We start from the raw sequence: 25651 nt of genomic DNA, 5'->3' as shown, positions 1-25651 counted from the left end.
ACTTATGCTCCTCAGTTCCTGCCTGACAGCATCATATCTACCCTTCCCCCAATTGTAAACCTTGCCCTGTTGCACATACCTATCCCTCTCCATTACCACAGTGAATGCTACAGAATTGTGATCACTATCTCCAAAGTGCTCGCCCACCAACAGCTCTATCACTTGCCCTGGTTCATTACCTAGTACCAAATCCAATATTGCCTCCCCTCTGGTCGGGCAGTCTACATACTGAGTCAGAAAAGCTTCCTGGACATACTGCACAAACACTACCCCATCCAAACTATTCGATCTAAAGAGTTGCCAATCAATATTTGGGAAGTTGAAATCCCCCATAATTACTACCCTGTGACTTCTGCTCCTTTCCAAAATCTGTTTCCCAATCTGCTCTTCCACCTCCCTGCTGCTATTGGGGGGCCGATAGAAAACTCCCATCAAGGTGACTGCTCCTTTCCTGTTCCTGACCTCAACCCACAGTGCCTCAGTCGGCAGATCCTCCTCGAAAATTCTTTCAGCAGTTGTTACACTATTTCTAACTAACAATGCCACCCCCCCACCTCTTTTACCACCATTCCTAATCTTATGAAAACATCTATAACCAGGTACCTCCAAGAACCATTCCTCCCCCTCACCTATCCACGTTTCAGTGATGGCCACAACATCGTAGTCCCAAGTGCCCATCCACGCCTTCAATTCACTCACCTTATTCCTGATGCTTCTTGCGTTGAAGTATACGCACTTTAACCCTTCTCCGTGCCCATCTGTCCTCTGCGACAGTGCTACCTTCCCCAATACCTCACTACACTCTTTGTCTTTCTGAGTGGACCCACTGGTCCCTGGACTACAAGTCCGGTTCCCATCCCCCTCCCAAACTAGTTTAAACCCTCCCGAACAGTACTAGCAAACCTCCCTCCCAGGATATTGGTGCCCCTCTGGTTCAGATGCAGCCCGTCCTGTTTGAACAGGTCCCATCTTCCCCAGAATGCAGTCCAATTATCCAAGAACTGGAAGCCCTCTCTTCTACACCATTCCTGCAGCCACGTGTTCAGCTGTGCTCTCTCCCTATTCCTAGCCTCACTATCACGTGGCGCCGGCAACAAACCAGAGATAACAACTCTGTCCGTCCGAGCTTTCAGCTTCCAGCCTAACTCCCTAAACTCACTTCTAACATCTGTGCCACCCTTCCTTCCTACGTCGTTGGTGCCAATGTGCACCACGACCTCTGGCTGCTCCCCCTCCCCTTTAAGGATCCTGAAGACGCGATCACAAACATCACGGACCCTGGCACCAGGTAGGCAACAAACCATCCGTGCGTCTCGCTTGCGCCCACAGAACCGCCTGTCGGTACTCCTCACCATCGAGTCCCCGATGACTAGTGCTCTCCCATTCTCCCTCCTTCCCTTCTGAGCCACAGTGCAGGACCCCGTGCCAGAGGCCCGTTCACTGCAGCCTGCCCCCGATAGGCCGTCCCCCCCAACAGTATCTAAAACTGTATACTTGTTGCTGAGGGGAACGACCACAGGAGATCCCTGCACTGACCTCTTCCCACCTCTAACTGTTACCCAGCTGCCTTTGTTTTGTGGAGTAACGACATCCCTGTAGCTTCTATCTATCACCCCCTCAGCTTCCCGAATGATCCTCAGTTCATCCAGCTCCAGCTCCAGTTCCCTAACACGGTCTGATAGGAGCTGGAGACGGATGCACTTCCAGCAGGTGAAGTCGGCAGGGTCACCGGAGGTTCCCCTCACCTCGAACATACTGCAGGAGGAGCACTGCACTCCCCTGGCTGCCATTTCTTTTACTCAATTACCCCTTAATTAAGTACAAATATAGATATTAACAAAAACAGTGAAATAGCTTACCTGTTCAGTCCTTTTTGGTTAGAGGAGGAGGGTAAAAAGGGTCTCGGGTTAACTCTGCTCCGCACCTTTAAAGAAAATACCTACCCAGGAGTCCTTGCTGCCGTCCAGCTTCCGGTTCCTCCCGCGCCAAAAGTAACTTGAACACAAGGAAAACAGTAAGTACAACTTTTAAAACAACTTTTAAAACACAGCTCCTGTTGCCTTCACTTACCCACCGAAGAGTCGCTACCTTCTCCTGCTTCTCCGCCGGGAAATGAGGCCGAGTCCACGGAGCTCCGCACCTTTAAAGAAAATACCTACCCAGGAGTCCTTGCTGCCGTCCAGCTTCCGGTTCCTCCCGCGCCAAAAGTAACGAAGAGTCACTACCTTCTCCTGCTTCTCCTCATCTGTTGGGGTCTGACTGCATTTGCATTTGCCCCATCACTGTCACCATCATCATCATTATTATCGTTATCACTATCACCCCCTTCCCAACCCATTGTGGGATTTGTAGGGGCTCCACACAATCCCACACTATTGGCATGATTTGACCCACCATGCACATGACAGTTTCCTGCTGACGAGGTACTTTGATTTGGGACATTGCTAGCTTCATCTGGTTAATGTGGAACCACTTCATCCGTTTAGGTAATTGCACTGCATATACCATAGGGCTAGCCTTGTCCACTATGCTGCAGGATCCTTTGTTCAAACACACCCACCCTTGCATAATTCCGCACCATCACCTGATCACCTATGTACCATTCCAGTGGCTTGTCTGGTGCCGCTTGCAGCCAGTTTCTCTGATGGTACTGGCCAATATTGCAGGCCGCCTGCAAATTCAGTTCTTTCAAAGTTTCCCAGAGACCTTTCACAAACTTATGTTTGGTAATCTCTTGGATTTGTCTTTCAGAATGCGTGAAGATCAACAGATGTGAAGGTGCGCGCATGGGTCACCCAGTTACCGACCCATGGGGTGAATACCCCATCCCCTTTGATTTGGTGCTCCTTATTCCCATCAGCCCAAAGGAAGCATGTCATCCCACTTCCTTTCCTGTTCAGTTAACTTTTTTCGAAGGGCTACCTTTAAAGTCTGATTCAACTATCCCTGAAGGTTGTGGATAGTGTGCCACCTGCCATTTCCCTTCTATTCCCAACAACTTCAGAGTAGCCTGCATCACCTGTCCTGTAAAGTGACTGCCTTAATCTGGTTCTACAACCTCAGGGAGTCCTCATCTGGAGAACACTTCTCTCACTAAAGTTTTTGTTGTCCATAGTGCAGCAGCTGACTTGCATGGGAATGCCTCTACCCACTTGGTAAAATTATCCGCCAGCACCAGGCAAAATTTATTGTCCTTCTTAGAGGTCAGGAGTGGCTCTATAAAATCTATCTGAATGCACTGTCAAGGCCCGACGACATGCCGAATGTGTCCAATAGGCACCTTTCTTCTGTGGGGGTCTGGATTGTCTGCAGTGCAGACTAAACAGCTTCTACAGTAATCCTCCAAATCTACCCACATGTGGGGCCACCATACTACCCTATTAATCCGTTCCACTGTGGTTTCAGGGCCTGGGTCTCCTGCCCCTGGACCTCCATGTGCTAACTGCATCGCTTCCTGTCTGTATCCTTCAGGCACTGTCCCTTTTAAAAAGCATCCCTTCCTTAACTTCTACATCTGGTGTTCCAAACAGACCTTCTTTCGAGGCTCCTACTTGTTTTGCCTGCAAGACTACCTTTAACACCACATCCTTCTGTTGTGCCTCCTTCAGGTCCGGAGGGAGGGGTATGTTGTTGTTCCCAGGGGACTGGTAGGGGTCCCATGGCGTGCCCTGTTCTGCCCCCTTCTGAGCTAACTCATCTGCTTTCTTGTTACCCTCCCACCTAGGTCCCATCTTAGAATGGGCCTTCACCATGTGAATATAATTACCCTGTGCTTCCCCTATAGTCTGCACTATAGTCCTCAACATGGGGTCTAGAATGAGCAGTCACCGATCTGCTGCGAGGAAGCCTCGCCATGCCCAAGTGGCTAAATATTCCATACAGGAGTTACATGTGAACATGGAATCTGAGCAGATTGTGTAAAGAGTGGGAAATTCCTGAAGATGAGTCACTACACAGCTAACAGCTGCTCGTTCAGCCTGCTGTGCACTGAATGTGGCTAGCAATCTAATGGCCATTTCTATATCTTTTTCAGGATCATAGATGCCACATTCTGTTTTCTGTTCTCCTTTCTTCATAAAACTGGACCCATCCATGTATATGTCTCTTCCCTCTGGGTGTATCCCTGCTTTAAATCTGCCACTAGTGTCCCACACCCCTTCTACTGTACAAGTATGAGGTTCTCCCTTATACTGGAGGTTAGCAGCTAACCGAGGCTCAGGCAATGCCTTAACCTTCAAATCCATGCCCCCTAGCAACAATGCCCATCTTGCTACACATGCACTGGACACTGTTCCCTAGGCCGTGCAACCCTGCTATCTGATCTATCTCTAGGAAATGTCCATAAGGATCTTTACCCGACTCTAACTTTGGCAGGTCCACTGCCATTTTTCGCAGTGCATCAGCTGTATACGGGACCAGAAACTCGCGGTCCAGCTCCCCAAACCCTGCTGACCCCCTGGTGGAGGTTGATACCCTCTGTTGTCTTAGAGGGGCCAGGGGCAGCGGACGACCCTCTGGCCAACCGTCGTCCTGCCCGTCTAGTACCGGTGAGTCATCCTCATCGGTACTAGGATCCGTCTCTTCTACTTCCACAACTATTACCTTCCCTACATCCATCGCACGTACAACACCCCTCTCTGCACTTGCAACCTCTCTCTCAATCTCTGTATCTTGCGCAGAAACTCAGTGTGATCTGTTTTACTGCTTTTCTCCACTTGACTCCGTTGGTGCATAACACGCTGGCGACTTTCAAATCCTCTGCCTCCCATTCTGCTCCATCTGCCCTATGACTCTGTTCTGCCATTTGTGCAGCCCATTCATCACACCGATGCTGATTGTTAACACACTGACTTTCCAATACTGAGTCATGCTTAACCATCGTTCCCTTTCCAGCTCAAATCGTTCGCTGTCCTTTTTCCTGATCTCTCTCTCTTCCTCTAGCTGTTTCATTAACCCATTAATAACCGCATCCTGTTCACTAAGCTTCTTATCTCTGTCCTCCAGCTCCTGCTTGTGTTTTATTATCTCAGCCTCATCTCTCCTGCACTGTCACTGATATGCCATCAGCCATACTGCTTCATCAAGGCCTTCTTACAAGTGGATCCCTGTCCACTGTTTTGCCCCATCCACCAGATCATCCCCCTCCAGGACAACCCGAGAGGTAGTCTCCCTGCCACGTACTTCGTGACTAACCCATCCTTAGTATGTTCTGCCATTTCTTTACCTTCAAGGCTCCTGGCTGGCTCGCCAAATTCTGTAAGACCTGGTCTAATTGGTTCTAGCCTTTACTCTGGATAACAATGGCACACAATAACTTGGATACTGTTCCACTAGATGTGGTACACCTTTATTAAACCACTAAGTAATAGTAGATACTCATCATCATACCGATTGCTTACCAGTCCTGCGAGCCGGAGTCTGTCTCGGTGGTCAGTCCGCTGACGAATCTTCCATGCACGACTTCCGAATAGCCGACCACGCCACCCTAACCACTGCAGCAAAGATGTTCCTGTGGGTTCTTTCTTTATACCTTTTTTGCACTATGGTCCTGCTCCATAAGTTTAGGAATTGAATATCCAAGGGTACTCAGTATTTCGGAAGGATAGGCAGGAAGGAAAAGGAGGTGGTGTAGCTTTGTTAGTAAAGGAAGATATCAGTGCTGTCGTGAGAAATGATATAAACACTGGAGATCAAGATGTAGAATCAGTCTGGGTAGAAATAAGAAATAGCAAGGGAAAGAAGTCCCTGGTGGGAGTAATCTATAGGTCCCCAAACAGTAGTTCCGCAGTGGGGCACAGTATAAACCAGAAAATACTGGGGGCTTGTAAGAAAGGTACAGCAATAATCATGGGTGATTTTAATATGAATATAGACTGGATTAATCAAATCGGCAAGGGTAGCCTCGAGGGAGAGTTCATTGAATGCATTAGCGATTGTTTTTTTTGGAGCAATATGTTGTGGAACCAACCAGGGAGCAGGCTATTCTAGATTTGGTATTATGTAATGAGGTGGGATTAATTAATGATCTCATAGTTAAGGATCCTCTAGGGAAGAGTGATAATAGCATGCTAGAATTTCAAATTCAGTTTGAGGGCAAGAAACTGGAGTCCCACACTAGCATTCTGGAGTTAAACAAAGGTAATTACATAGTCATGAGGACAGATTTGGCCCTAGTGGACTGGGAAGGAAGACTAAAAAGTAGGACAGTTGATGAGCAGTGACAGATGTTTAAGGAGATATTCAATTCCTCCCAACTAAAATATATTCCTGAGAGGAAGAAAGATTGTAAGAGGGGGAGAAAATATCCATGGCTAAGCAAGGAAGTTAAGGATAATGTAAAGACAAAAACTAAGGCATACCATATTGCAAAGGCCAGTGGCAGGCTGGAAGATTGGGAAACTTTTAAAGATCAACAAAGGTTAACTAAAAAAGTAATAAAAAGAGCAATGGTAAATTAAGAAAACTAGCGCAAAATAAAAAAACGGACAGCAAAAGCTTCTATAAGTATATAAAAGGAAAGAGAGTAGCTAACGTGAATGTTGGCCCCTTGGAGGATGTGACTGGGGAGTTCATAGTGGGGAACACAGAAATGGCGGAGACACTAAATCAGTATTTTGCCTCAGTTTTCACGGTGGAGGACACTAGTACCATCCCAATAGTAACACGTAATGCAGAGGTTATAGAAAGGGAGGAACTTAGAACAATCATCATCACTAGGGAAAAAGTACTGAACAAACTATTGGGATTGAAGGCAGACAAGTCCCCAGGGCCTGATGGCCTACATCCTAGGGTCTTAAAGGAAGTGGCAGTGGAGATAGTGGATCCATTGGTTATAATATTCCAAAATTCCCTGGATGCGGGAAAGGTTCCAGTAGACTGGAAAAATGCTAATATAATACCCTTATTCAAAAAGGGAGGGTGGCAGAAAGTAGGAAACTATAGACCAGTTAGTTTAACATCTGTCATTGTAAAATTGTTAGAATCCATTATTAAGGAAGTAATAACAGGATATTTAGAAAGTCCAAACACAATCCATCAGAGGCAGCATGGTTTTATGAAGGGTAAATGATGGTTGACTAATTTGCTAGAGTTCTTCGAAGATGGAACAAGTAAAGTGGATAATGGGGATCCTGTAGATGTAGTATACCTGGACTTCCAGAAGGCATTTGATAAGGTGCCACACAAAGGGTTAATACACAAGATAAGATCACATCGGGTTAGGGGCAATTTATTCTCTTGGATAGAGGATTGGCTAACCAACAGAAAACAGAGAATCGGGATAAATGGGTCCTTGTCTGGTTGACAAGATGTAACTAATGGGGTGCCACAAGGTTCGGTCCTCGGGCCCCAACTATTTACAATCTATATTAATGACTTGGATGCAAGGATAGAAGGTACTATAGCCAAATTTGCAGATGATACTAAAATAAGTGGGATAGTAAGTTACAATAAAGAAATAAGAAATTTACAAATGGATATGAATAGGTTAGGTGAGTGGGCCAAAATTTGGCAGATGGAATTTAACGTGGATAAGTGTGAGGTTATCCATTTTGGTCGGAAGAATAGAAAGGCAAATTATTATCTAAATGGAGAGAAACTTCAGAGTATTTCGGTGTAGAGGGATCTGGATGTCCTCGTGCTTGAATCCCAGAAAACGAGTATGCAGGTGCAGCAGGTAATAAGGAAGACAAATGGAATTTTGGCATTTATTGCTGAAGGAATAGAGTATAAAAGTAGGGAAGTGTTGCTGCAACTGTACAAGGCATTAGTGAGACTGCACCTGGAGTGTTGCGTACAGTTTTGGTCCCCTTACTTGAGGAGGGATGTAGTTGCATTGGAGGCAGTTCAGAGGAGGTTCACTAGATTGAGTCCAGAGATGAGGGGTTTGTCTTATGAAGAGAGATTGAGCAGTTTAGGCCTTTACTTTCTAGAGTTTAGAAGAATGAGAGGAGATCTAATTGAGGTAAATAAGATGATTAAGGGGATTGACAAAGTAGATGTAGAGAGGATGTTTCCTCTGGTGGGGTAATCTAGAACAAGAGGTCGTAGTTTTAGGATAAGGGGTAGCAGATTTAAAACAGAGATGAGGAGAAGTTACTTCTCTCAAAGGTTCGTGAGTCTATGGAATTCAGTATCCCAGAGTGCGACGGATGCCAGGACATTGAGTAAATCTAAGGAGGAGATAGACAGATTTTTAATTAGTAATGGGTTGAAGGGTTATGGAGAACGGACAGGAAAGTGGAGTTGAGGCTGAGATGCGATCAGCCATGATCGTATTGAATGGTGGAGCAGGCTCGAGGGGCTGAATTGCCTACTCCTGCTACTAGTTCTTATGTTCTTATGTTATGTTCATAAGGTAAAACCAATTTTTAACTCCTTCAGTTGGTCTGCAATTACTTCACTGTTCTTTTGGTAAAACAAGGTATATGGCTACAGACTTGGGCCTCATGGAAGAGTTTCAAGGCCCAGCGCTTCAGATAACTAAGACAGTTTTTCTGCTTCATTAACTCTCGCACCATTATCAATCTTCAGACAACATTTTGTTTAAGCTCTTAACGAGGCTTGGATCTCTTCCCACTTTCCTGCACTTTTGCAGTTTAATTAGTTTTGCAAACCCTGCTAATTCTGACAAGGCACTGTCAAAATTGACCAGCTTGCCTTGCGTTTTCCCATTGTAACCATTGTAAAATCAATATATCCGTTTTCCCCGGTTAACCATTGGTTTTTGAGTATATGTGTGTGCATGAGGATTAGGAAGATTAAGGAGTTATAGAATCTTTTCATACATATAGATCTATCTCATTATCGTTAAAAATTGGTTTATTAATAAATAGTTAATTTTGTTGTTTAAAGAAACCTGGTTTGGTGTGATTTATTATGGGAGATAAATAAGGTGTTTAATTTGGCTAATTTCCAGTAGGTGGGAAACTTTACTAATATGCTGTGACCTGTGCAGTAGTGGGACTGAATTGACAGTGCATTCTTCCTGCCTTGGTCATAACTTTTAGGGGCAGATTATTCTTTAGGTTGGGAGATCAGGTATCCCTCCCTGCCTCCAGCTCCTGCCAGGATTCAAGGATCCTTTTTGAGGTGGGAGCATGAAATTCAGCTGGATGAGTGACTAAGTTCTACTGCAGACTCAATCCAGCATAATTGCCAAGGTCGCAACCCTGTCAGTTTATGTGGTTTAAGTCTCCAAGTGATGACTGCATGTGTATAAATATAGAAAATGTTTGTTCTGAATAATGAATTACAGTAGCTTATTGTTCCAATATGTGTTTGACAATCCTACCACCAATGCATAATGCCTGACCATGCAATAAGCTGAAAATATAAACGTCAACAACATCATCTTGTTCTTATATGTATATCTTGTTTGTTTAGAGAGGAGTATTGACGCTGTTGAGACTGGAGAGTCAAAACCCCCACCAACATCCAAACATAGCAGGAAAGGAAGGGACAAGGGAGCTGATAAGAGTGATAAAGGAGGAAAAGAGAAAAATGCACCACCCAAGCTAGAGATACCGGTACATTTTTTTTCTACTTATCATCCTGTTAGTTTATGGAATGGACAATATGGGCTCTTTGTGCACTAATCAATATGTTATATAACAAAAGCCTGTTGCTACAGAGTAAAGAATGAAGAATTTGTATTTATATAGGGCCTTTCATGAGTTCAAGATGTCCCAAAGCGATTTACAGCCAATGAGGTATTTTTGAAGTGTAGTCCCTATTGTAATGTAGGACACACAGCAGCCAATTTGTGCACAGCAATGTCCCACAAAGAGCAATATGATAATGACCAGTTAATCTGTTTGTTAGAGATGTTGGCTGAGGGATAAATATTGGCCAGGAGATTGAGGAGAACTCCTGTGTTGTTTAAAATAGTACTGTAGGATCTTTTACGTCCTCCTGATAGGACAGGTGGGGCCTCATTTGAAATATGGTACTCGAACCCCCTCAATACTGCACTGGAGTGTCAGCCCAGATTTTGGTACTCAAGTTTCAGCAGTGAAGTAGTGAATATTTTGATTGGCTACCTGGGGAAGCAATGGTTACAAAACTTATTAGAAATTTCAGTAACATAGGAACAGAACTAGGCCATTTAACCTCTCAAGCCTTTTCCGTCATTCAATGAGCTCATGGCTGATCTCGACCTAACTCCATATACCTTCCTTTGCTCCATATCCCTTAATATCTTTGGATTAATAAAATAAGTAGTAAGAGGAAAATTACCCAAATGCAAGGTTGATGGGAGAGGTTTTGAGGAAGCTTTTAAAGGTAAGGTAAGAGTTGCCATGTAGAATATTGGGGTGTGTCCCAGAGTGTAAAGCCAATCCTGCCTCAAGACTTTTCCATTGATGGGGAATGGAAGGTATGCACAGGAAGCCACAATGGGAGACCAAAGGGCACGGGCTAGGATTTATGCTGGAGTAGAGGGTGATGGATACATTTTTGGCAGGCATGGCAATGAAAGGATATGATAGATAAAGTGAAGTAGAAAGTCAGTGGACTTTCGGACTCATAGTGGTTTTCTCAGATGCTATTCCTCACGGCGTTAGTATAAAAGGAGGTTGGCTGGTTAATCATGTGTAGTGATGTATCAAGGGTAACCATGGTCTCCTGGTGCATTCAGAAAGTCAAAGGAGACGATCACAATTTTCCTAGAAATGGCCACTTTTTTTAAAACCTTTTTTTTTGCCTTCTTAGGAATTAGCATCACCAGGGTTCAGGGAGGGTGACGCACAAGACTGCACGGTCTAATGCAGGGTTGTCCAACCTTTTTGCATGGTGGGGTGGGGGGCATATGATAATTTTTGTCTTACAAAGGGGGCATTAAAAAGTTATCTTGCTATTTATCAAAACAACAACAAATGTGCATTTTTGTGAAGAAGCTTTAAATGAAAAGACTAATTTATTGATTTGCTTTCTCATCATTATGTTGGACACTGATTTTGTGAGATACCTGACTTTTTTTTTGCTTGCAAAAGTGTTGTACCAATGCGGAGTATTACGGATAGATGTCCATCTGTCAGGAGTGATCTTGATCACTCTCTCTCTATCTCTCTGTCTCTCTATTTCACCCCTGCCCCCTCACCCCCACCCCCACCCGGCCGGGAGCAGGAGCGCTCAGCAAAGCAACTTTGTGGTTGATCAGTTTTTTTTAAAATCGCGCTGTCAGTTTCGCAGCTGTCCTGACAGCTACTGACATCGGGAACAGCAATTTCTGAACTTCGAACAGATTTGGGGTCTTCCACCGGGCTTTTAAAACAAAAAGTCAGTACCCACCGGAAAACCCTGATTCTGTCCAAAGTTTAGAAACTGCTGTTCCTGATGTCAGCACATGTCAGCTGTGAAACTGACAGTGCCATGTTTTAAAAAGCTGGTCTGCAAGAAGACAATGGAAAATTTCTCATCTCTGAAATATATCGGCCAGCCGGATCCTGGCCCGCGAGCCGTATGTTGGACAACTGTGGTCTAATGGATACAGCAGCATGAATGGTCTTAGTGGGCTTTTCTTGGCCATCTCTTTATAGGTTGCCATGTAATGGCAGATACTGAGTGGCTGCTGATAATTTTGACAAAAGCAAAATACTGTGGATGCTGGAAATCTGAAATAAAGACAGAAAATGCTGGAAATATTCAACAGGTCTGGCAGCATCTGTGGTGAGAGAAACAGTTAATATTACAGGTCAATGACCCATCATCAGTTCTGATGAAGGGTCATTGGTTTGAATGGTTAACTTTGTTTCTTTCTCCACAGACCTCCAGACCTGCTGAGTATTTCTCGCATTTTCTTTTTCATTGCTGGTAGTTTATGGCTGACAATTGGATATTTGAATGTAATTACAACTCAGCAGTCACAGTGCAATGGAGGTCCATACACTTAGCCCAGGACAGGGGTCGGCAACCTTAATAACAAGAGACATTTTGTAAAATTTAGCCAAAAACGCAATATCTTACCAGCCAATAATAATGAAAAGCCAGACAAAGACACATTTCAACATTTTAATGATTTTTACAAAAAAATTGTTAATTGAATGATACTTTCTCACAAGTACACTGTTAATAAAAGTTTGAAAGAAACAAAACAAGCCACTTAATTACCATCAAAATGGGTTTGATCGATCAAGGTTGGGAGCTGCACGTGAGTCCTTAATGAGCTGCATGCAGCTCCCCTGGCATAGGATCTTTGTACTTATTAGAGGTCAGAGTTGAGGGAGCAGAGGGGAGAGAGGTTTGAAGAGCTGGTAGACAAAAGAAAAAGGGGTGGGGATTATCTTTCTTCTTTGTAATGTGCTAATAATTGCCTCTTTTAAAGCTATTAGACAGGTATAAAAACAATCAAAAAGGCTAATGTAATATTGGCCTTTATCTCAGAGGCCTGGATTACAAAGGGGAGGACATTATGCCTCAGTTGTATAAAGCTTTGATTAGGCTCCAGCTAGATTGCTGCATTCAATTCTGGACACTACACCTCAGGAAAGATATATTGACCTTGGAGGGATGCAGCACAGATTTACCAGAATGATACCGGGACTTACAGGATGAAATTATAAGGTTGCATAAACTTTGCTTGTATTCCTTGTTATGGCAACATGGTGCGAGGTGGGTGATTCTCACTGTTCAACTCCCCACCTGACCGCAGAATGTTTATTTGTATTAGAATTTAGCCCTTTGGTGTTTTATTTCTCAAATACACAGACAGCAACAGGTTTTCTTGTAGGTTCAAAAAACAGAAAATCAATTGTTTATTGATCAATATGTCTTATCCCGAAATTGTCGCAACTGCATCCACACACACTCATTCTGTGTGTGTGTGTGTGTGTCTCTGTCTCTCACTCGCTCTCTCTCTCTCTGTGTCTCTCTCTGTCTTTTTTAAAGGTAAAATGTGTCACCTCTCACCTGCTAGGAGACATTCTATTCTATTTTCCCCATGACGATTGCACAATGGCCCAAGACGTGGCTACTTCACATCACCTTTGTTTCAGAAGAATACATTTAATTCTGGAATGCTTTTAGGATAGGTGTAAGATGGATTTCATTAACACCTTTTGGCTTTCAAGATTTGTCCTCTGCCTTTGCCAGACTGCTTGAGTACACAAAAGGCCAATCCCCTTTTTTCTTCAGTGGCCATTTTGGACCATTGTTCAGTTTTTAAATTAATGGTTCATTTTTTAAAGACAAAGACTGTTTTTTCAAAACTCTTCAGAGTTAATCTGTGATTATTGTATCATCACACTTCCCAGTGTACCTGACATCCTTTTAGGTATAGAAGATTGAGGGATGATCTGATAAAGGTGTTTAAAAAGGATTCAATAGAGAAACTATTTCTTCTGATGGGGCAATCATGAACAAGGGGGCACAATCTTAAAGTTAGAACTAGGCCATTTAGGAGGGAAATTAGGAAATATTTTTTCATAGAGTAGTAAAAGTCTGGAATTTTTTGCCATAAAAGATTGTGGCTGCTGAGGACAATAGTAGTTTTCAAGTCTGAGATTGATAGATTTGTTTTGGGTAAGGGTATCAAGGGATAAAGTGGGTAAATGGAATTGAGATACAGATCAGCCATGACCTAGTTGAATGACAGAACAGGCTCAAGAGACTGATTAGCCTACTCCTGTTCCTATGTTGCCTCCTTTTTCTTGGTTTTGGAGTATGCACAAATGTGTTAACTACTTGGTCAGATCCCCAGTTAATAGGCCTAATCAACATTCCAGATAGGATTGTATGGGTCTCGGAGTTAACACTTTGTGGTCTGAATTTAACATGATACCATAATCATAATATAAATAAGCCTGAGATCACTTCTTGGCCAATAGGTAAAAATCTTGAAATATGACACCCGCCCTTACCTCACACCCAGCCCATCTCTACGTATTATCTATCCCATCCCCATTCCTTTCCCACATCATTCCCACCTATTATCTGTCTCATCCCCACTCTTTATCCCCCCAATACCAGCAAAATAGATTTTCTGGTCACTCATCTCATTGCTGTGCTCAAACTGGCTGCCATGTTTCTCTGCATTGACTACAGTACAAAATTCTTTTTTGGCTGTGGAGGTAGTCATCCTTCTATTTATTATTCTTGTTTCACCCTTTAGACTACTCCCTAAGATTTAACAAAGATGAAGTACAATAAATATTTGATGTAGTGATTAACTGAAATTCATACTGTTTTGTGTTGTTTTTCAGGTACAACAAATTGATTTAACAAAACCTCACTTTACACTTCACTACGTCACTGACTATGGTGAAGGTGACTCCGTTGAGATCAAGAAAGACACCGAACGACAGGATGAAATCAATGCTATGAAACGAGCTTGGGAGGCTGCAGAACCGGGAAGGGCTTTCAAGGCAATTCACTAACATTTTTATCTCTATAGTGGTGTTAATGATGCATACACCACAGTCTATATATAAAAATATTAAACTCTTGAAGAAAGAAAGAATTTTCATTTATATAGTGCCTTGGAGATCAAAGTGCATTACAATCAAAGGCATGCTTAATTTTGAAGTGTAATCACTATTCTAATATAGGCAAATGAGGCAACCAATTTTCTTACTACAAGGTCTCACAAATAGCAATGAGATAATGATCAGATAATCTATTTTAATGATGTTGATTGAGAGATAAATATTGGCCAAAACACCAAGAGAACTACCCTGCTCTTTTTTGAAATAGTGCCTGGGGATCTTTTACATCATTCTGAGAAGGCAGACGAGGCCTCGGTTAACGTCTTAACCGAAAGACAAAATATGACACCTCCAATACTCCCTTAGTATTGCATTGGACTGTCAGCCTAGATTTTGTGTTCACGCCTCTGGAGTGAGGCTTGGTACGACCCTCTGACTCAGGCATGTGCTACCACTGTACCAAGTTGCACCCCGAACAGGAGGTTTCACCCACTGTAGCCACATATTAGGAGATTGGGAGCTCCCCAGGATTTTTATTCCTTCAGTGGAGGTGCTGGGTCTAGCCCATAAACTTTGACAGATTATTTATGTTTAGGATTTAGATCCCATAATTGTTGCTTGTGGATCTATTTTCAGACAAATGCTAAGGTTCAAAAGACCTAAAGCTGATGTAAACTGTTCACGTATTCTGACTCTAAACTCAATGACAACAGATCCCAAAGGGAAATGGTCAAATTCTAGGGTGTCGACCAAACAGTGAAGATGAGATAGAGAGGAGAATCTGCAGACAGTTCAGGGAGACATGTTAGAACAGGGTAATAATATTGGGCAATTTTACCAAACTCAAGATACACTGGGATAACGACAAAGAATGTGGTATGTTATGACCAAGGCAGGAGCAGTGCACTATCTTTTCTAGTTCTCCACATGTCACAACATACATTTTTTTAAATGCTTACCCAGTTACCAATGTAGTTAATCATATACTCTACTATTTATCCCAGAATAAAATACACCAACCAGGTTTCTTTAATAAACAACAAAATTTATTAGTTTATTCTTAAACAGGACTTAAACAGTAACAAAGCAAAGCATTAACACACAGATTGAAATATGAAAGTTCCCCGTTTTAAATTCCACGCACAAATTCACACACACACTGAAAAATACAGAAATTCTCTCTGCAAAGGTCTGTTACAAAAAAAGATTAAAAAAAATACTTTGGCCAAACACTTACTAATTCTTGAAGAAAAAAGAGAAGATATGGAAAGATGTCAGTTGTTCCTTTTTGGTCTAGCGTCCCAAATATGCATAGACAATTGTCACTGGGATCTTTCTAGAACAGTTCTTTTCCGACGACGTTGAGTTTGGCACGCTTTCTAGGAGAAATGCGGCATCAGGGGTTTCTGGCAGGCTTTTCAGGAGAACGGCAGCATCAGTTTCTCTATATTTCTTACACATGACTCTCACAAAGTTTTCAAAGAGATGGAAGAGGGTGACCTGATGGCTGCTGTCTTGGCTGGTTTTCTCCAACTCTTCAAAACAACTCGCACCCAAACACACTGTCCAAAGCGAAACAAAAAACAATATCTTGAGAGTCAAGCCTCCTGACCCCTATAAATCTTGACCTGTCACTTCTCTGTAAACACCTTCCCCAGGTCACCAAGTTTTCTGTTTATTGCTTAAAGTACATGATTTCCAGCAAGGCATTTTTAAACAACATCTCAGTGTCCTTTCAATGAGCTGTCAACAATAAAGCAAAGTCCAGCTTCTATGAAATCTTCAGCCTTCCAATGAATCCATCTCTACAATTTAAATATAAGTCCTCAAAAACATATACTTAACAAAAGATACAGAAGCATTTGCATAACAAGTGTGAAGAATGCTGTTTGGACTACTTCCTAGATAAGTATATTCCAAAAAGGAAAGAAACATTGTTTGATTTAATTGTGGGATATGAAGTGGGGCAAATAACTGTTATGAAACTAGGAGAGCAATTGGGAAATAGAAAATAGCAGACACAACAATCTAGGGAATACAAGCATTCATGAGCGAATGCTCCCACTGTACTTATGGCTTCTTGTTCTCAGGATGTTGGTGACACAAGCAAGACGGCATTTAATGCCCACCCCTACTTGCTCTGAGAAGATGGTGGTGCGCTTTCCTTTGAACTGCTGCCGTTCCTGTGGTGATGGTGCACCCACACGCAGGTTAGGTAGGGAATTTCAGGATCTTGATCCAGCGAAGCTGAAGGAACAATAATATACATGCAATCGGCAGTATGTGTAACTTGGAGAAGAACTTGGAGGTATTGATGTTCCCACAAAATTACTGCCCTTGTATTTGTTGATGGTGGAGGTCATGGGGAATAAACTGCTGTTGAAGTAGGCTTGACAAGTTGCTGCATTGCATCCTGTGGAGGGCACATGTTGCAGTCAGAGTGGTCCATTGGTGAATGGGGTAGATATTGAGTCTAATATTGGGACACCAATCAAGTGAAGTGCTCTGTGTTGAGCTTCTTTCTTGTTGGGGCTACACCCATCCAGGTGATTGATGAGCATTACATCATTATCTCTTAACTTGAGTCTTTTAGCCTTGAAATCATTGGAGAGAAAATGAGGTGGGTTTTTCAATGGGCAAATGATCTGCTCTCCCAGATTACCACACAGCAGTGAAGACAAAAATCCATTCCAGTACAGATGAGTTATGATTGGCCATTTGCTATTTATAATTACAGACCTTTCCATGGATCGGCTATCTTGTAGATGGAATTATCAGAGCTTTGGAGTTAGAGTGTAAGCTTTTGTTTACCATGTTAGATGAAATTTAGTTGCAAGAAGACAGTCCCTGTGCAAGGAATGTATAAGGAATGCATCAGCAGAAGTTACATACGAGACAACTGGATTTGTCCAAGGTTTTAAAGACAATCTCAAGAGGCATTATGAACTATATACTACAGTGCATAGTGCTCTAGCAAAGCACTGCACCCTAACCTGCCTCTGATAATTGTCTTCTTCCGAGCCAAGGCAAGAGAGTCAAATGTTGAGGGTCAATTGACCTGTGCAGTGTTATCCCTACTTTAAACATTTCATGCATAGGTGCCCAAAAAGAATCCATTATGGGAAAAAAATCCTTGGATAATACACAACTGGCAAAGCAATTACATTTCTACATTATATCTGTTCATTAAAAAGGGGGGTCGGTTAGCTTAGTTGGTTAGATGGCTACAGTATGATGCAAAATAAATGCCAACAGTGTGGGTTCGATCCCCATATGGGCTGTGATAATTCATAGAGAACTGCCTCCTCACTTTACCCTAAGTCTACGGCCCTCTGGGGCTATAGCTACAACAGCAACCAGAATTTCTTGGGGCGGCGCAGTGGTTAGCACCACAGCCTCACAGCTCCAGCGACCCGGGTTCAGTTCTGGGTACTGCCTGTGCGGAGTTTGCAAGTTCTCCCTGTGTCTGCGTGGGTTTCCTCCAGGTGCTCCAGTTTCCTCCCACATGCCAAAGACTTGCGGGTTGATAGGTAAATTGGCCATTGTAAATTGCCCCCAGTATAGGTAGGTGGTAAGTGAATGGTGGGGATGTGGTAGAGAATATGGGGTTAATGTAGGATTAGTATAAATGGATAGTAGTTGGTCGGCACAGACTCGGTGGGCCGAAGGGCCTGTTTCAGTGCTGTATCTATAAATAAATAAAAATGTAAAACTGTAGCTAACTGAATGCACTGGAACTTATAATTGGATTTAAGTACTGTTTTCAGTGAAACATTTTCCTTAGTCTTGAAGCTGCTGTCTGGGATGGACACTAAATTAAAAGATGTTCCACTTTTTAAATGGTATTTCCTGGCTGGCCTCCTACCCTGCACCCCATGTAAATTTGAACTCATCTGAAACTCTGCTGCCCATATTCTAAATCGCACCAAGTCCCGTTCAGCCATCACCCCTGTGCCCACTGATCTGCATTGGCTCCCAGTCCAGCAACTCTTCAATTTTAAAATGCTTATCCGTGTTTTTAGATCCCTTCGTGGTCTCGCACCTCCCTATCTCTGTAACCTCCTCAAGCTTTACAACTCTCTGAGATCACTGCACTCCTCCAATTCTGTCCTCTGTGCATCCCTGATTTTCATCACTGCACCGTTGGTGGCAATGCCTTCATCTGCCTAGGCTCTAAACTTTGGAATTCATTTCCTAAAGCACACCCGCTCACCACCACCCCCACCCCGCCCCCCCCACCCCCCATTCCTCTCTGTCGTCCTTTAAGACACTGCTTAAAACCTACCTCTTTGACCAAGCTTTTGGTCACCTGTCCTAATATCTTCTTAAGTGACTCGGTGTCAACTTTTGTTTGATAACACTCCTGCGAAGTTCCTTGAGATGTTTTGCAACTTTAAAGAAGTCAGTGAGACCTTCCTGTGTACAAATTGGCTGCTACACTTCCTGCATTACACTTCAAAAGTACTCAATTGGCTGTAAAACACTTTGGGATGCCATGAAATCATGAAAGGCACTATGTAAATACATATCTTTCTTTTACTTCACAACAATGAGCTAGAATTCAGTGGAGGAAAGGTTTGCACCACATAGATCAAATAGACACAGTTAAAGACTAAGGATTCAAATGGTTTAGCTATTTTGGTTTCAGAAATTAATTTAAATTGTAGGCTATTGCTTTTTATCTGCTGTTATCTTTTTCCCTGCTATATTGACTTACATCAATAAGGCTATATAATTTAGCCTGAAATATATGGTCCATCAGGTTTTTTTTGCCAAGGAAAGAAGCCAGAAGTGTACAGAGGGCATCCCATGTTACTGTGGGGGTTAGCCCCAGTGTAACAAAAGTCGATTTGTTAACTTCTACTCTTGTTATCTTTATCACATCATGAAATAAATTAAGCCTCAATTGATAGAAAGCAGAGATCTGCCTGTAGAAGCTGACATTGTGCTGGTCATGAATAAATTGCATAAATAAAATGAATGTTGGAATAGAACCTGGATCATGCTTTTGATCGTTGCTGTAGATTCAGCACCAATTGGAGCACTGTGGTCATGCTATGCAACACCCACTGAATCCACAAGTGCCTGGAATAATATCTACCTCTCTATCTGATTCCTCATGTGGAATTTTCTCAGGAAAAGGGAGGCGGGTCTGTGTGCGTGCAGAGAGTTAAATCCCCTCAAGGAACATCGGGTTGGGAATCCGATGTCATCCCATCCTCTTCCAACTTTTCCCAAGTGTGTTCCTATGCCAGCTGGGAACACCCTCGGATCTGTCAGAAAACCAATTAAGATAATTAAGTACTTATTCAACCCTGCATTCTGGATTTCCCTGCTAGTGCACAGGTTCCACACCATCTCGTCAAGTTGGAGAAGGCAATTGCACAGCTGGAAATCATTGTTGGCTGAAACTGACCTGCCAGCAACACTATAATGGCTGAAATCAGTAAACTTATGGTTAGCCACAGTGAAAGGATTGTGTTGACAGTAGTTGTTTCAGCCTGAGTTCACTGCTTTCTTTGGGAATACAACTTTGTCCAGTAACTTTCAAGTGCCTTGGAGTCCACTGAGCTGAATCTCAACTTCTTACCTGTGAGCCTTCCCTGCTATACGGGAGCTACCTATGCTGCTCTTGCTTAGACCTCTGACGAGGGGCAGCAGTTTGATGCAGCCCAACAGCCACAGCAACAGGAACGACTCCAGTGGCAGCTGCCTACTCCACAGCCACATGGAGCTTCAGGGGACAGAAGGGATGGAAAACTGCCACTTGAAGGAGGCGATGCCCCCCACAGCACAGGGTCTGTAGGCCAAGCGTCAGCTTCCTCGACATGTCTGAACAATAGAACTTCAGAAGGATCAGGGTCTCACGACAAGCAGTCGCAGATATCCACAGCCTCCTGGAAAAAGACCTCTGCTCAAGAGGAGCATATGGCCACGCATTGCCTGTGGCTGTTAAGGTGACATTCCTCAATACTTCATGTCTGGCTCCTTTCAGGGACCTGCAGTTGATATCTGCATGATTTCATATTCTGCAGCCCACAACTGCATCACCCAGGTCACTGATGCCTTGTTTGCCAAGGCCTCCAACTTTATCCACTTTGACACGGATAAGACAAGTTAAATTTACCAGAATGGTTCCAGGGATGAAGGATTTTAGCTACAAGGTTAGGTTGGAGAAGCTGGGGATGTTATCCCTGGAGCAAAGGAAATTGAGGAGAGATCTGATAGAGGTGTACAAGATTATGGCAGGCTTAGATAAGATAGACAAAGTAAAGCTGTTCCCATTAGTTGATAATACAAGGACTAGGGGGCACAAATTAAAGGTTTAAGGCAAGAGATACTGGGGGGATGTGAGGAAGAACTTTTTTATGCAGCACGTTTTAATCACTTGGAACTCGCTGTCTACGACATTGATGGAAGCAAAGACGATGAATGATTTTAAAAGGAAATTGGACCGGCACTTGAGAGAAATAAACTTGTAGAGCTGCAGGAATACAGCGTGGGAATGGAACTGATTGGATTGCTCTATAGACAGCTGCCATGGACTCAACGGGCCGAATGGCCTCCTCTTGTGCCTTAATGACTATAAACCCAAGAGGGCTGTCAGCTTTGCTTCACTCGTAGGATTTCCACAGGTCCAGAGGGTGATTGATTGCATTCATGTGGCAATCGGCGCCATCAAATCCACCAGGTGTCTTTTATAATTGGAAGGGTTTCCACTCCCTTAATGTGCAGCTGGTCTGTGACCACCACAAGAACATGATTGCAATTCTGCACCAGGTATCCAGGCAGCCTTCAGCATTTTAATGTACCACAGGTGTTCTGTCTACCAAACAGCCTCAGCGGCTGGCTCATGGAGATAAGGATTACTCACTCAAGACCTGGCTGCTAGTCCCACAGAGTCACAGGGGAGGTATAACAAGAGCCATGTCACCACCAGGGCAACAATAGAGCAAACCACTGGCCACAGGATTATTGTGGTCTGCTGTGCCCTTCTCAACATGGCACTGTAGAGAGGACTGCAGCTGGTGCAAGAGGAAGGTGGAGAGCATGCAACATCCTTGGAGGAGAAGGAGAAGCTTGATGTGCCATTGGTGCCTGCAACCGTGCACCTGACTGCCAGAGAAGCCTGCAACAGACACATTCAGGCACACTTTACTTGAAATGTGTGCTTGCAGTATTCTATGCTTTCCATCAAAACCCCTGACTGTCACACTCTTTTCACCTCATCAAGGCTGATCATTCCATTCAATGGATCAAAACTGACAAGGGTGAATCGCAGATGCAACAAAGTAGAGACCATGACAATGAAGAGTTCACAAACTCATGCTTTCATTGAAATTAGGAGCATTAATGAAACAGTAACACTGTAATAAGTACCCAGGTAAATCCCTTCGTACAATTACGACATTTTCCTCTTGTGCTTTTATCACTTCTACGTGGTGCGACATCTGTAGCTTCAGCAGAGCTGGAGGCAGGCAGCTCATTTCCCTGCTGACATATGGCAGTTATACTCTGGATTTTAGAGTCTGTGAGGGCCCCACCAAAGACTTCCCCATCTGCACCTGTGCAGGGTCATCGAGGCAGCTTGTGTGACTCTGCCTGAGAAAAGGAAGGCAAAAGCGGAGAAGTGGGGCACCTTGAGAAGATCCCCCAATGCCATGTGCCCTTTCTCCATCTTCCCTCTCAAAGCTCACCTCCACCTCCCTGCTAGCCAAGAGCAGGAGAGGACTTGGCTGCATGTCAGTGTGGCGTTCAGCTTTGTTTGGTACTTTGTTCAATGCTCTGTAAACTGGCAGCCAGATTGCACAGGGCATTGGTGTGAGCCAGCATGCACTCTGATTCTCCATGAGGTTGGCCACTCTTTCAATAGAGATGGTCATCAGCATAAATGCCTTTTTGTTCATGACCCCCCAAGGCTCAGCATCTGTGTGCAGCTGAGCAGAGTTTGGAGTGTCCTGCACCCTCCGATGGGGACTCTGCACTGCTGTCCCTGCCTCCAGCAGTTGCTCCTGCTCACACATGATGTGCACCTCACCATGTGCCTCAGGGGGGCACAATGGCACAGTGGTTAGCACCACAGCCTCACAGCTCCAGCGACCCGGGTTCAATTCTAGGTACTGCCTGTGTGGAGTTTGCAAGTTCTCCCTGTGTCTGTGTGGGTTTCCTCCGGGTGCTCCGGTTTCCTCCCACATGCCAAAGACTTGCAGGTTGATAGGTTAATTGGCCATTATAAATTGCCACGAGTATAGGTAGGTGGCAGGGAAATATAGGGACAGGTGGGGATGTGGTAGGAATATGGGATTAGTGTAGGATTAGTATAAATGGGTGGTTGATGGTCGGCACAGACTCGGTAGGCTGAAGGGCCTGTTTCAGTGCTGTATCTCTAAACTAAAACTAAACTATCCATCTGTGATGCTGGACCCACCAAGGCATGTGTATCTGCACTGGTGGAGGGTGCTCAGGAGTCCTACAACGGTCAGTCTTCAGAGTGCTGTTCCTTCTCTGAAGACTCCTCAGGATCCTCCCTCATCTCCTCCATTGGGACCTGCAATGCACCTATGGGAGATGAAGTTAGCACTGAAAGTAGGTGAAATAGGGTTCAAAGGTAGTATAGTGCGACATGACATTTAATGTATCAGTGATATCAACTCAACATGAGTGACAGTTAAGTACCATATGGCTGTGCTTCATTTAATGCTGTCACCAGGTCTTTGGGCCACCCCCATCTCTCCATCGTCAACTTGTGCCATCCTTCCAATCTCAAGGGGTTCCTCCTCCATCGCGATCAGGAGTTCAGTGACTGCAGGTCCTCTGCCTATTCCTGGAGTTGTGGGCTGTCTTTTCCTTCATTGAGAAAAGGCAGAGAATTATGAATAAGAAGTGAAATGAGGGCTGAGGTGAATTCTTGAGGAGGGTAACTGTGAGGAATGGGTACGAGAGGGTAATAGGATGAGGGTGGGTTTGAGTGTTGTCTGCTGAGGCAGAGATTTGAGGAGGATAGTGGAGAGAAAGGAATGTGTGGAGCAGCAAAATGTGTCAGTCAGATGAGTGCTGTGCAGGAGAATGCTAGGGAGGTGAGAAAGTGATGTCTACCAGGTGACAGTTGTAGGACACTCAACTTGCTGGCTCATTAGGACTTTTTTTCCCCAAAAATATACTTTATTCATAAAAATCTGTAAAAATAATACATTACAACACAGTTCCAAACAGCCCCTAGTTGACATTCCAAAAAGTGCAAAGGAAATCAGTTTTCTTCAGTACAGGAGTGAGTTGCCTCACAACCCTTCCTTTCCATTTTACATGCCATGTACATTTTACAGCAAACCCATATTTGGTGTATACAGCTGGGGGTTTCCCATAGGTCCAGCCCCTCAGTTCACTATGGCGGGAGGACCTTACACAGTGGTCTTTCCCGATTGATCTTTTGCAGCGGCTGTCCCAAGCTTTGGTGTGTCCCTCAGCATGTAGTCCTGGACTTTGGAATGTGCCAGTCTGCAACACTCGGTCCTGGACAACTCTTTGCATTGGAAGACCAGCATGTTTAGGGCAGACCAAAGAGTGTCTTTCATCGAATTAATGGTCCTCCAGCAGCAGTTGATGTTTATCTCAGTGTGCGTCCCTGGGAACAGCCCGTAGAGCACAGACTCCTGTGTTAGAGCTGCTTGGGATGAACCTCGACAAAAACCACTGCATCAAAGTGCTTTTCAAAGACTAGTCTGAGAACTGCAGCTGTGTCTTCCTTTCCACTAGTATCTTCAATGCTTCACAGTGCCGTCGTAAGCCCTGTCTTTAAATAGGAATCCTTCATGCTTGATTTAGGTGCATCATCCCACCCACCCACCCTGATCATTCGGACAACCTGGAGGCAGGATGATAATGCCGTTCTCAGTGAAAGAGCCTCGGCAAAGCTGCTAATTATTCAAATAGGTTCCTGACCCATTTGGTCCCATCATTTCAGTCGGGAGTACGTCTGGAAAATTCTGCCTCTTGTCTCAGCTAATATCTTTGATACTGTGCTTACAGAGGTTTTTGTCTGCCCAGGTTTATTTACCAAATTCACAGTAGGTTATAAAAACAAAATACTGAGGATGCTAGAAATCTGAAATAAAAACAAAGTGCTGAAAATGTGCAGCAGGTATGGCAGCATCTGTGGAGAGAGAAACAGAGTTAACATTTCAGGTCTGTGCTGCCAGACCTGCTGTATATTTCCAGCACTTTCTGTTTTTTATCATAGTAGGTCAAGTTCAGGTGAAAGGCAGTGTATTTGTGAAGCTTTTACTATAACAAGTAAGCTTCGGATTTATCCACTTTGAGCACCAGCTTGGTTTGGTGATGGCTTTCTTGACGTTGGTTCAGCAGTTGTGAGTCCCACTTTATCGACTTGCTCATGTAACATAAGCTGATAATTCAATGCTATACTAAAGGAATGCTACACTGCTGGAGATGCTAAAATAAGTTTTAACCCAACCAGCCCAGTGAAAACTGGGACGATAGGAGTGGGGGTGTGGGTATACAGTTAAAATCGACTGATTGACTTACCACCGATCTCCAGCCTGGAGTGTTAGAGCACAGAAGGAGGCCATTCTCTTTGAAAGAGTTATCCAATTAGTCCCACTCCCCTGCTTTTTCCTTTCAAGTGTACATCCAATTCCCTCTTGAAAGTTACTACTGAATCTGCTTCCTCCACCCTTTCAGGCAGTGCATTCCAAATCTGAACAAACTGCTGTGTATATAAAAAAAACTTCCGCATCTTCCCTCTGCTTCTTTGCCAATTATCGTAAATCAATGTCCTCTGGATACTGACCCTCCTGACACTGGAAACGGTTTCTCCTTATTTAATTGATGTATTCTTCATTTTTCCACATGTATTGCAAGTGAAAAACTTTCCAAATGTGTTTTCATTTTGTTAGTGCTCCTCAAAAATGAGCTGAAAAAAATGTAATTTGGAACAATCCCTATCAAAATGTTTTTGTGCCCACTGTCTCCCAGGCTGCACAGCTTCGTCTACATATCCTGAATTACAAAGCAACAAATGATTCGCTCCTGACTGCTGGTGAGAAGGAAGGCCAAAGTGTCAATGACGTTGCTGCTGAAGGCGATAATGGTGTTGCAGTACCATTGGAGGTGCCACCCACAGGTACTGCTTAGTTTGGGAACAGAAGTAGGCCATTGGGCCCCTCAACCTTCTTCCGCCATTCTGCTAAATCATGGCTGATCTGTATCTTAAC

The 25651-nt window shown here is 43.8% G+C and overlaps 1 protein-coding gene across 1 annotated transcript in view; it reads left to right on the top strand.

The window, feature by feature from the left end:
* Positions 1-25651, top strand: part of adgb (androglobin) — a 400763-nt gene that overhangs the window by 337956 nt on the left and 37156 nt on the right. Inside the window, exons 33-35 of the mRNA XM_068044513.1 lie at positions 9385-9527; positions 14199-14360; positions 25413-25560. Of these exons, the coding sequence (XP_067900614.1) occupies positions 9385-9527; positions 14199-14360; positions 25413-25560 (453 nt within the window). The remainder of the gene's footprint in view (positions 1-9384; positions 9528-14198; positions 14361-25412; positions 25561-25651) is intronic.

The sequence above is a fragment of the Heterodontus francisci genome, chromosome 13 (assembly GCF_036365525.1).
Source record: "Heterodontus francisci isolate sHetFra1 chromosome 13, sHetFra1.hap1, whole genome shotgun sequence".
Taxonomy (NCBI): Eukaryota; Metazoa; Chordata; class Chondrichthyes; order Heterodontiformes; family Heterodontidae; genus Heterodontus; species Heterodontus francisci.
Note: the sequence above shows the minus strand (reverse complement) of the source record. Positions and strands in the feature narration are given on the sequence as shown.